Here is a 12,600-nt window from a genome sequence, read left to right as displayed (position 1 = left end):
AAACACAAACTAATAGTGTAATTATAGAACGCTAGTGGATTTAAATTAAGAAGCAAAGTGAAAGCAGCAGCGTTGTCATCAACATTGTTGCATGTGCTGCATTGACCATGCAGACTGAACACAAGTGTCTCGTGGTCGAGGAACAACAAATGTGCTCCTTGAGTGACAGAGGGCGGGGATAGGTCTGTGTGGAAAGCAGCATGTAGAGGGCGAGAGAGCGGAGAGGGATGACTCAAGTAGCGAAGTAAACTATTAAAATGGACGTTACACACGGCATATCACATTTAACATTCAAATACGTTATAGCGGATAAAGTAAAAACACAAACCGCGCTGTGCATCAATACCAGTATATTGTAAAATACAGTATACCGCCCAGCCCTACCTTCACCTCACCCCACCCAGTCTCTCTCAACCCCGTTCCCCACCCTCCTGGTCAGGGAAGGGCCCTCTCTCTGGATCACCCTCATTTTGACATTTGCCCCTGTAAATCCCCAAACAACGCTTTGGTTACACAACTAAGACTTTGAGGGAACGGTAAGGTATTTCTATTAAGTAACATTATCACAGAGGGAGCATGGGCACTGTGCAGGCATCTGATGTCCTCTACATTCAACATCTGCCATATGATTAATAGTAAAGGACAAACTACACCAGGAACTTGAGGGTTCTGATAACGCTAGAATAATGCCCTGGAAATGTTGTGTTCATGTTTTAACGTTGTGCTCTCGTGGCTCATGAAGCCGGGGTACCTGAGCCAGGGTGTAGTAGTGTGTTTCATCTATAATTCCCTGAGGAACAGCGACTATCCTGAGAACACCTGTGTGTGTGTCTGCTAGTTTCTCTGTATATATACACACACACACACACACACACACACACACACACCAGCCTTTACCTCAGTATGAGTAGTCACACAGACCTGGTCCAGAAAACTCCATTACCCAACAGCCTCTAGTGAGGGAGGGGCTCTGGCTTGAGTGTTAGTGAATTGTCAGTAAAGCAGCTCTCACACAGTGTAATTTACAGTACTACTTGTTTGGATCAATATACCTTTGAGCAGTGGCAGCCATAGGAAACCATATGTTCTTTGTGTGTACATATCGCAGTGTACATTTTGCCTTTTAAGTAATAAAGAATGTGAGGAGACAGGCAATGGTGTATTTCGTAAATGCATACGTGCACATACACACACACAGTTCTCTGTTAAATATTGCAGGCAGGGGGAGGAGAGCTGAGAAGAGCCACGCTTCATTTGTGGCTGAATAATTTATTCCTCCGCTGGAGAGGGAGGGGGAGTGATAAAAAAGAGAGGGAGGGGACTGGAAGATGGAGAGGGAGAAGGAGAAAGGGAGGGGGGGGGGGAAATGAGGGTGGCTACAGGAGGGAAATGATGCTGGCTCCGATTTTGCTGTTACTAAGGAGCGGCGAGAGGGTGCAGAGTGTGTGTGTTAGAGACGGGGGAGAGAAAGGGGGGCTGGCTGGTGACAGTGAGCTCTCGTCGTTGGGGTGTGTGTTGATCGGCGAGTGTGTGTGTGTGTGTGTGTGTTTCCTCCGCGTAAAGATGGTCTCTACAGCGATGCAGGGATGATCAGGACACAGAGACTCCAGGGAGGGAGGTGAGTACCCTACCGATGAAGATAAAGAAAAAGGAATGGATGGATGGATGGGGGGGTGAGAAATGGAGAGGGAGAGAAAAAAGAGGGGGGAAGAGAGGAGGGGGGGCATGTTGAGTGAGGTATGAGTGGTAGCCACTATGGTTATTCGGAGAGAAATAAAAGAAGGAGAGAAATGGCTGTTATAGTGTTGTTTCCCTCTTGTTGACCGATGGTCCCTGTATGGAAGGATTCTCTCCTTTTCCCTATATTTGTTAAGGGTTTACCCATATCTAGTAATCCCAGTCTATATGGTGTTGTGCTGATGAATTGATCTCAACCTTATTCTGATGCATTAGGTTTTATTCAGATCCATGTCTGTGGTTTGTGTTGGTAGTAAAAAAACACAGCCCTGAACCTCCCAGAGCTGTGTGATGTTGAGCAGACAGGTTCTGACATTTGACGCATGGTGGCTGAGTTGCCACTGAATGATTTGACCCAGTTTAGTGGGAGGAGGAGGGAGAGGGGGGAATTTAACCCTGGAAGGAAGGGTTCTGTGATGTGCTCATTATAACAGAAAGCAGATTCCTTCCGTCAGAGTCCTGCACTCGCTCGCTCTGTCTGGTAGGCTATGTCTATCTTTTCTGTCTCAGGCTATGTCTATCTCCTTGTCCGCTAGCATCATTTCAACTACAGACTTATGTGGTAGCTGTCTAGTCTGTGTTTTATAAATATGCAATGAGCATAAAAAGACTCATTTATATAAGGAATTGGCGGCTAGTTCTCATTCTGAGAAACCAGCATCTTCTTATCCATGTAGGCCACTTGATTTCAACCTCTAAACAAAGTGAACAGGCTATGTTGTTCAAACAGTTGGAGATGGACAGGAGGTTGTATTCATAACAGTTCAACCTTTCTACTTTGTTAGCAAGCAAATAGATTAGTTGGCTACTCACTAGCATGTGGGCTTGTGCTTGAGCGATTGTTTGAGACCTACAGTATGTTAAAGGAAATTCCACCCAAAAACTATTGGTATTTGTTTCATTAGTCCATTGTTGATGTAGTCCCAAAATGTTTTGCATGTCACCAATCAAGTTTTCAAGACTAACTTTCGAAATACAGCCAGTACGATGCAGTTTCTTGAAAACTTGATTGCTGACCTGCAATGAAGCACTTTATCTACTCCCCCAGAGTCCGATGAACCATTGGATACCATTTTTATACAGTACCTCTGCATGCAGATTGAAGGAAGTTGCTAACTAATGTTAGCGCAATTGTTAACTAGCGTTAGCGCAATGTCTGGAAGTCTATGGGTAACTGCTAGCATGCTAGTCGATACATAGACTTCCAGTCAATGCGCTAACTCTAGTTAGCATTGGCTTGCAAAATTACCTCCAACTTCCTTCATACTGGATGCAGAGACATACAAATGGTATCCATGAGTTCATCTGACTGAGGAAGTAGATAAAAGGCTTCATTGCCAAAATCCCAAAGTATCCCTTTAAGACCAAAAAGCTAATTTTTGTTTAAATGAATCTTTACAAAATAGCCAATTTTGACTTTGCAGCTGGCCTATCTAAGGGGAAATCACTCGGTTCTGCCTCCAGGACAAGACTCAAGACAATAAAAGTCAACCTGCTCATTATTAGTGCATTGTGCATGGTTCTGGTTAAATTTGTAACAAAAAGGTCATTTTCATAGACTTGAAAGCCAGATCAGTGATTATTGCAAAAAAGCAGGTTCAACTATTTTAATAAAATAATTAAATTATTACTTATGGTTGTGGAAGGCTTATATTTAGCCTAGGTATAATTTTACAAGCCCTGATTTAGATTATTCCTGACTGTTTAAAATGCAGTGTATTAACCTTATATATATCGTGAATCGCCCATACGTTTTAAGAAATCTATATTTTTAGGCCGTATCGCTAAGCCCTACTTCAAGGGGGGCTTCAGGCCATCTGACTGTACAGTAGAAGCTAGACAGTGACATACTGCCTGACCACAGGAAGCTTGTGCTGTCAGAGACTCCCCAGTCCCTATAGCCCTGTGTGTTTAAATAATGTATGTTATAGGCTAGTAAATTAAAGAGGTCTTTGTTAGTGATACAAAGCCCTCATCTCTCTCTCTGGGAGCACTAAAACTCAGTCCTCATAACTGGGTCTGTAAAAGCCCCCCTTAGAGGACAGTGAAAGTTCAATAAAATGTGTTTTGTTATTATTAAAACTCAACCTTCATTACTTACCCCCCTTGGTCAGGAATGTTCCAATAAACAGGGCTTTATGGTCCCAGGTAGAGCCTGCTCAGACAGTGCATGGATCTGTAGCTGTGTTACACTGAAAGTCCTCGCCACACAATGAGACTGAGAAAAGGATACATAGACTTTCTTTTTCTTAACTGGTAATTAAAGTGTGCTTCCCATTCGCCGTTCAAGTGCATATGCAATGGTAGGAAGGCTTCAGCGCGTCACATGCCACTTTGCAATGAGCTGGAGGCAGTATGCATTTTGAAAACGTATACTTAATTGTTTGAAATCTGAACAATTTACTTTATATTATGAGGCATGCCATACCTTCAAAGTAGCCTAGCCAAAATGATTTTATAAAGACTTATATCCTAGTAACTTCAATCCTAGTAATATTAGCAAGCCAATGCTAGTTAGCATCTTTAGATTGCCCCTCTTTCTACATTTCTAATGGATATTTTCATCTCTGTCACATGAAACCACTTGTGCGGTGCGCTTTTGGCAAGTGTTTTCCCGCTAATTGCATTGTGGAACGAACATTCGCATGCAGTCTACTGCCATGTGCGGATTGCTGTGCTTATGTGAAAAAAATAATAGTTTGTCAACATTTTAAGCTAAACGTTCTGTTGCATCAGGGTCATTTGCATTTTTATGTTTATTTTTAATGTAGCTTAGGCCTACTGGTTGTATGAATTTGGGATCTATTTGAGAAAGGGATCAGCCCAGAACTACATGGCAGGACCTGGTCAATGACCTGAAGAGAGCTGGGACCACAGTCTCAAAGAAAACCATTAGTAACACACTACGCCGTCATGGATTAAAATCCTGCAGCGCACGCAAGGTCCCCCTGCTCAAGCCAGCGCATGTCCAGGCCCGTCTGAAGTTTGCCAATGACCATCTGGATGATCCAGAGGAGGAATGGGAGAAGGTCATGTGGTCTGATGAGACAAAAATAGAGCTTTTTGGTCTAAACTCCACTCGCTGTGTTTGGAGGAAGAAGTAGGATGAGTACAACCCCAAGAACACCATCCCAACCGTGAAGCATGGAGGTGGAAACATCACTCTTTGGGGATGCTTTTCTGCAAAGGGGACAGGACGACTGCACCGTATTGAGGGGAGGATGGATGGGGCCATGTATCGCAAGATCTTGGCCAACAACCTCCTTCCCTCAGTAAGATTGAAGATGGGTCGTGGCTGGGTCTTCCAGCATGACAACGACCCGAAACACACAGCCAGGGCAACTAAGGACTGGCTCCGTAAGAAGCATCTCAAGGTCCTGGAGTGGCCTAGCCAGTCTCCAGACCTGAACCCAATAGAAAATCTTTGGAGGGAGCTGAAAGTCCGTATTGCCCAGCGACAGCCCCGAAACCTGAAGGATCTGGAGAAGGTCTGTATGGAGGAGTGGGCCAAAATCCCTGCTGCAGTGTGTGCAAACCTGGTCAAGACCTACAGGAAACGTATGATCTCTGTAATTGCAAACAAAGGTTTCTGTACCAAATATTAAGATCTGCTTTTCTGATGTATCAAATACTTATGTCATGCAATAAAATGCAAATTAATTACTTTAAAATCATACAATGTGATTTTCTGGATTTTTAGATTTTAGATTCCGTCTCTCACAGTTGAAGTGTACCTATGATACAAATTACAGACCTCTACATGCTTTGTAAGTAGGAAAACCTGCAAAATCGTCAGTGTATCAAATACTTGTTCTCCCCACAGTATATGTATATATAAACTCAGCAAAGAAAGAAACGTCCCTTTTTCAGGACCTTTTCTTTCAAAGATAATTCGTAAAAATCTAAATAACTTCACAGATCTTCATTGTAAAGGGTTTAAACACTGTTTCCCATGCTTGTTCAATGAACCATAAACAATTAATGAACATGCACCTGTGGAACGGTCGTAAAGACACTAACAGCTTACAAGACGGTAGGCAATTAAGGTCACAGTTATGAAAACTTAGTACACTAAAGAGGCCTTTCTACTGACTCTGAAAAATACCAAAAGAAAGATGCCCAGGGTCCCTGCTCATCTGCGTGAACGTGCCTTAGGCATGCTGCAAGGAGGCATGAGGACTGCAGATGTGGCCAGGGCAATAAATTGCAATGTCCGTACTGTGAGACGCCTAAGATAGCACTACAGGTAGACAGGACGGACAGCTGATCGTCCTCGCAGTGGCAGACCACGTGTAACAACACCTGCACAGGATCGGTACATCCAAACATCACACCCTCCAAACATACTACTAGAAATATACTACTTTTCAGACGCATAAAACTGATACTATATACACTACCGTTCAAAAGTTTGGGGTCACTTAGAAATGTCCTTGTTTTTGAAAGAAAAGCAATTTTTTTGTCCATTAAAATAACATCAAATTGATCAGAAATACAGTGTAGACACTGTTAATGTTGTAAATGGCTATTGTAGCTGGAAACTGGTGTTTTTTTTTATGGAATATCTACATAGGCGTACAGAGGCCCATTATCAGCAACCATCAGTCCTGTGTTCCAGTGGCACGTTGTGTTTGCTAATCCAAGTTTATCATTTAAAAGGCTAATTGATCATTAGAAAATCCCTTTGCAATTATGTTAGCACAGCTGAAACTGTTGTGCTGATTTAAAGAAGCAATACAACTGGCCTTCTTGAGACTAGTTGAGTGTCAGGAGCATCAGCAATTGTGGGTTTGATTAGAGGCTCAAAATGGCCAGAAACAAATAACTTTCTTCTGAAACTCGTCAGTCTATTCTTGTTCTGAGAAATGAAGGCTATTCCGTGTGAGAAATTGCCAAGAAACTGAAGATCTCGTATAACGCTGTGTACTACTCCCTTCACAGAACAGCGCAAACTGCCTCTAACCAGAATAGAAAGAGGAGTGGCATAACTGAGCAAGAGGACAAATACATTAGTGTTTAGTTTGAGAAACAGCCGCCTACAGGTCCTCAACTGGCAGCGTCATTAAATAGTACCCGCAAAACACCAGTCTCAACGTCGACAGTGAAGAGGCGACTCCGGGATCCTGACCTTCTAGGCAGAGTTGCAAAGAAAAAGCCATATCTCAGACTGGCCAATAAAAAGGAAAGATTAAGATGGGCAAAAGAACACAGACACTGGACAGAGGAAGATTGGAAAAAAGTTTTATGGACAGACAAATCGAAGTTTGAGGTGTTCGGATCACAAAGAACAACATTTGTGAGACGCAGACCAAATGAAAAGATGCTGGAGGAGTGCTTGATGCCATCTGTCAAGCATGGTGGAGGCAGGTGTGCCTTCTTAAAAGTTAATTTGTGGAATTTCTTTCCTTCTAACTGCGTTTGAGCGAACCAGTTGTGTTGTGACAAGGTAGGGGGGGTATACAGAATATAACCCTATTTGGTAAAGACCAAATCCATATTATGGCAAGAACAGTTCAAATCAGCAAAGAGAAACAACAGTCCATCATTACTTTAAGACATGAAGGTCAGTCAATACGGAAAATTAAGAACTTTGAAAGTTTCTTCAAGTGCAGTTGCAAAAACCATCAAGCGCCATGATGAAACTGGCTCTGATGAGGACCACCACAGGAATGGGAGACCCAGAGTTACCTCTGCTGCAGAGGATAAGTTAATTATAGTTACCCGCCTCAGAAATTGCAGTCCAAATAAAAGCTTCAGAGTTCAAGTCACAGACACATCTCAACGTCAACTGTTCAGAGGGGACTGTGTGAATCAGGCCTTCATGGTCGAATTGCTGCAAAGAAATCACTACTAAATGACACCAATAAGAAGAAGAGACCTGCTTGGGCCAAGAGACACGAGCAATGGACATTAGACCGGTGGAAATGTGTCCTTTGGCCTGGAGTCCAATTTTGAGATTTTTGGTTTCAACCACCTTGTCTTTGTGAGACGCGGTGCTGGTGACACTGTCTGTGATTTATTTTGAATTCAAGACACACTTAACCATTATGGCTACCACAACATTCTGCAGCGATACACCATTCCATGTGGTTTGGACTTAGTGGGACTATCATTTTGTTTTTCAACAGGACAATGACCTAACACACCTCCAGGCTGTGTAAGGGCTATTTTACTAAGAAGGAGAGTGATGGAGTGCTGCATCAGATGACCTGGCCTCCACAATCCCCCGACCTCAACCCAATGGAGATGGTTTGGGATGAGTTCGACAGCAGAGTGAAGGAAAAGCAGCCAACAAGTGCTCAGCATATGTGGGAACTCCTTCAAGACTGTTGGAAAAGCATTCCAGGTGAAGCTGGTTGAGAGAGTGCAAAGCTGTCATCAAAGCATTATTATTATTATTTAAGCATAGGGTGGCTATTTGAAGAATCCCAAATATAAAATATATTTTGATTTGTTTAACACTTTTGGTTACTACATGATTCAGTATGTATTATTTCATAGTTTTGATGTCTTCACTATTATTCTACAATGTAGAAAAAAGTAAACATTAAAAAAAAAAAAAAACTTTAATGAGTAGGGTTCCAAACTTTTGACTTGTACTGTATATATCTCTCACTTGCGTACTTACAGTGCATTCGGAAAGTATTCAGACCCCTTGACTTTCAAAAATTACGTTACAGCCTTATTTTAAAATTGATTTATATAGTTGTTTTCCTCATCAATCCACACACAATAACCCATAATGACAAAGCAAAAACAGGTTTTTAGACTTTTTTGTACAAAGAAAACTCAAATATCACATTTACATAAGTATTCAGACCCTTTACTCAATACATTGTTGAAGCACCTTTGGCAGTGATTACAGCCTCGATTATTCTTGGGTATGAAGCTACAAGCTTGGCACACCTGTATTTGGGGATTTTCTCCCATTCTTCTCTGCAGATCCTCTCAAGCTCTGTCAGGTTGGTTCGGCAGCATCGCTGCACATATTTTCCGGTCTCTCCAGAGATGTTCGATCGGGTTCAAATCCGGGCTCTGGCTGGGCCACTCAAGGACATTCAGAGACTTGTCCCGAAGGCCTGATTGGTGGAGTGCTGCAGAGATGGTTGTCCTTCTGGAAGATTCTCTCATCTCCACAGAGGAGCTCTAGAGCTCTGTCAGAGTGACCATAGGGTTCTTGGTCACCTCCCTGACCAAGGCCCTTCTCCCCCGATTGCTCAGTTTGGCGGGGAGGCCGCTGTGTTCTTGGGACCTTCAATGCTGCAGGATTTTTTGGGGTACCCTTCTCCAGATCTGTGCCTCGACACAATCTTGTCTCGGAGCTCTACGGACAATTCCTTCGACCTCATAGCTTGGTTTTTGCTCTGACATGAACTGTCAACTGTGGTACCTTTTTTATATAGACAGGTGTGTTTCTTTCCAAATCGTGTCCAATCAATTGAATTTACCACAGGTGGACTCCAATCTAGTTATAGAAACATCTAAAGGATGATCAATGGAAACAGGATGCACCTGAGCTCAATTTCGAGTCGCATTGCAAAGGGTCTGAATACTTATGTAAATAAGGTATTTCTGTGTTTCTTTTTAATACATTTGCAAAAATGTATTAACTTGTTTTTACTTTGTCATTATGGGGTGTTGTGTGTAGATTGAGGGGTAAACAATATTTTAATCCATTTTAGAATAAGGCTGTAACGTAACAAAATGTTGAAAAAGTCAAGGTCTGAATACTTTCCGAATTCCCTGTACTTAAGGCACAAACATTTTAAAGACTTGACAGGGATAACACAAAAACATCTAACTTATTTCCATTGTGGTTGTTTTAGGGTTATAGTCACTAGTGGAATGCAGGTTAGCTGGTAGAGCTGAGAGTCTTAACTGGAACTGGGCTAATGAGATTCACATACGGTCTCTTCATATCCTCTGCTTTATGCAAAGCCCTTCCTCTGTGCTGTCATCAACTATTAGAATGCTAAACGCTAGCTAAAGTAGGAGAGTGAGTACCGGGGGGGTGGGGGAAGAGAGAAAGTGCAACAGTAGCTCCTCACAGTAGATCACAGCTAGCCAGCCCCTCCTGTCCTCCCCCTGTTCCTCAACAGTAGTCTCCCACACAAACACATTGATATCACACACTGTACTAGGGCCATATCGTTTTTTGCAATATTCCTGGTCCATAGAGGGGACAGGTGATACTATAGAAGGCAGAGTTCTGACAGGAGTGTGTAAACTTATCCTACACACCATGCCTTGTGCTCAAAGAACCATGGAGAGCGTGGTCACTGGTAACCTAGAAACCTGACAAGCGTCAGGCGTGTGTATGTTTCAGTGAGGACAATACCTTGGAAGCAATAAATAACCAGATTAGCTGAATGACTTTACTCGTTATTTCCAGCCCTTTGTGCTCATAACACCCCCTATGGGGTTGTCAGAGAACTGCAGGAACCACAAAGGCACCCACAACTCTATACTGTATTGCCTCATGTATCACAAGCTCAGCGTAAAAGTTGCCTTTAACCACAGATCTACACGATGATATTACATTACCTTGCCTCTACCGACTCCTTTTCTACTACCTAGGAAAAGCCACAGGGGTGTCTGATCTCACTGGAGCTTTGTAACCTATGTGCTGTGAATACAGAGAGTAGAAAGAGTGGAAATGAGGTGATGGAGGGAGGGAGGGAAGGAAGCAGAGATCGAAAGGCCATCTACCTTTCTCCTGCAGTCATAGCGGGAGAAACAGCTGGTTGGATGGACAAGGGGAGGCAAGTGAGGACAAAATCCCTAAAGTGACCACCCCAGTCTCCCCAAAGAGTATGATGACGTTCTTGCTCCAAGGTCAGTTTTGGATTCCCACCTAATGCTAAAAGCTAGGATTTGAAGATAGATCCCTGGTGATAGATCTGATCCTAGGTCTGTGGTTAGGGACAACTTGATCCTTCTCCTCAGAGGAAGATGAGGTGTTTATAAAGGAGGCCATCTGTTGTGGGGTTTAAAGGATTATGGGTGGATGAGGTAGAGGTTGCCTCTTACCACTGGTCCAGGGTCAGGTATTATTTAATCAGCCTAATGGTAAAGGTTAGGTTGGGTAGTTAATAAACCTGATCTTAGATCCGTAATTAATGGCAACGTCCATTCTGCGTTTCCTGTGTCTTTGTGGGCGAGGTCTAACCCTGTCCATACCGCTGGTTAACAGCTACAGCCTGTCTCTACGGATACTGACGTCTTTCTATGGATACCAAGCGTGTGTGTGTGTGTGTGTGTTCAGGTGGTAGAGTGAGGATGTTATGATGGCCGTCGGGCCTGGGGAAGGGGCTGCAGGTGTGTTCAAGTTGTATTATTTCATTTGTAGTTATTTGGAAAACATAGGCGTGTGTAAGAGTGGCCACATGGTAGAGTGTGTGTCTGTTGTTCTGGCTGTAGAAGGAGGGTGACGGCCACAAGGCCGGCTAAGGTGCAGGCAGGATGATTGGCTGGATGGGATCTCTGATCAACAAACGCTGGCTGGACCGAGATCGAGACAAAGACCAGGACTACTACTACTACTACTACACACAGGACCGCATTCCCTCCGGAGTCGCACACAGGGTATGGTTTCATTCAGGGACACAGGGTTGGTTCTTAGATTATGTATAGACTGAGGGTAAAGTCTGATATACACACTCTATGGGAGGGTAGATGGAGGCCCAGAGTATGGTCCAGTTAATTTGGTGCATCTCCATAGTCTGACCTGAAGACAGGTGGCAGCACCTCAGTAAATGAGGCGTTTGCTTTTAGCTGTCCAGTTTCATCACATCAGTGTACATGAAGGAAATAAGATGAGAAAGGAAAGGAAGAGACATTAGACTTGAAATCCAACCATGGGCTCTGGATTCTGGATAGACCCTGTATGGTCCAAGGACAGAACTTAGTATAGTACTGTAGCTATTGTAGCACATTGTTGAAGAACTCTGAAGACCTTTGTACGGTAAACCTCTGTTCTGGATATTCTGCTGTGGGAAACAGTACAACATACAGAACATTGATGAACACACACACTTGCTGAAGACTTTGTGTACAATAGAACACAAGGAACTGTGTGTACAGTACTTTGGAGAACTTCCCGCTGTGAGAGATTAGACTAGCTAATACAGTGGCTCGGGACTGGACCTGCTGATCCACCATGTCTACGACAGAACGGTCAACTCTGGGTCACGGTCAGTACAACCACATACACACAAGGGTTGCACCAGACTGACAACACGATCCATGACAATGACTCTTCAGTGGTCACATTCACTCACACAATCAGGTGTGAGTTTGACGTTTCTGCACAGTTCTTTGTGCAGGCATTGCTATATTTGCACACTGGGTGCATTCACATGTATTGTATCCCACTCTGTAATGTGTCGCTATTGAAAAGAGTTGAATAGTGTTGAGTAATGAATTGATGTGGCCTGTGTGAGTGGTGGGGGAGTGTTATTTAGTTATTTATTTATTTATTTATTTATTTATTTATACAGTGACGGAAAAAAGTATTTGATCCCCTGCTGATTTTGTACGTTTGCCCACTGACAAAGAAATGATCAGTCTATAATTTTAATGGTAGGTTTATTTGAACAGTGAGAGACAGAATAACAACAACAAAATCCAGAAGAATGCATGTCAAAAAATGTTATGAATTGATTTGCATTTTAATGACGGAAATAAGTATTTGACCCCCTCTCAATCAGAAAGATTTCTGGCTCCCAGGTGTCTTTTATACAGGTAACGAGCTGAGATTAGGAGCACACTCTTAAAGGGAGTGTATAAAAGACACCTGTCCACAGAAGCAATCAATCAAGACCAAAGAGCTCTCCAAGGATGTCAGGGACAAGATTGTTGACC

General features: G+C 43.0%; 1 protein-coding gene across 11 annotated transcripts in view; it reads left to right on the top strand.

Annotated features, from left to right (window-relative positions):
• Window positions 1-12,600, top strand: part of LOC121579081 (kinesin-like protein KIFC3) — a 64,677-nt gene that overhangs the window by 27,053 nt on the left and 25,024 nt on the right. For 4 of the 11 annotated variants that reach the window (XM_045208645.1, XM_045208632.1, XM_045208638.1 and 1 more), the window contains exon 1: window positions 10,952-11,322. The exons of 2 other annotated variants lie outside the window; for them this stretch is intronic. In XM_045208645.1, coding sequence (XP_045064580.1) covers window positions 11,200-11,322 — 123 coding nt within the window. In that variant the 5' untranslated portion in view covers window positions 10,952-11,199. Of the gene's footprint in view, window positions 1-1,435; window positions 1,619-10,950; window positions 11,323-12,600 lie in introns of those variants that run through there. 5 more of the 11 variants (XM_045208629.1, XM_045208624.1, XM_045208617.1 and 2 more) reach the window with 3 other exon arrangements.

Source organism: Coregonus clupeaformis, chromosome 3 (assembly GCF_020615455.1).
Source record: "Coregonus clupeaformis isolate EN_2021a chromosome 3, ASM2061545v1, whole genome shotgun sequence".
In the NCBI taxonomy this organism is placed as follows: domain Eukaryota; kingdom Metazoa; phylum Chordata; class Actinopteri; order Salmoniformes; family Salmonidae; genus Coregonus; species Coregonus clupeaformis.
This window is presented reverse-complemented; position numbering and strand designations above follow the sequence as displayed.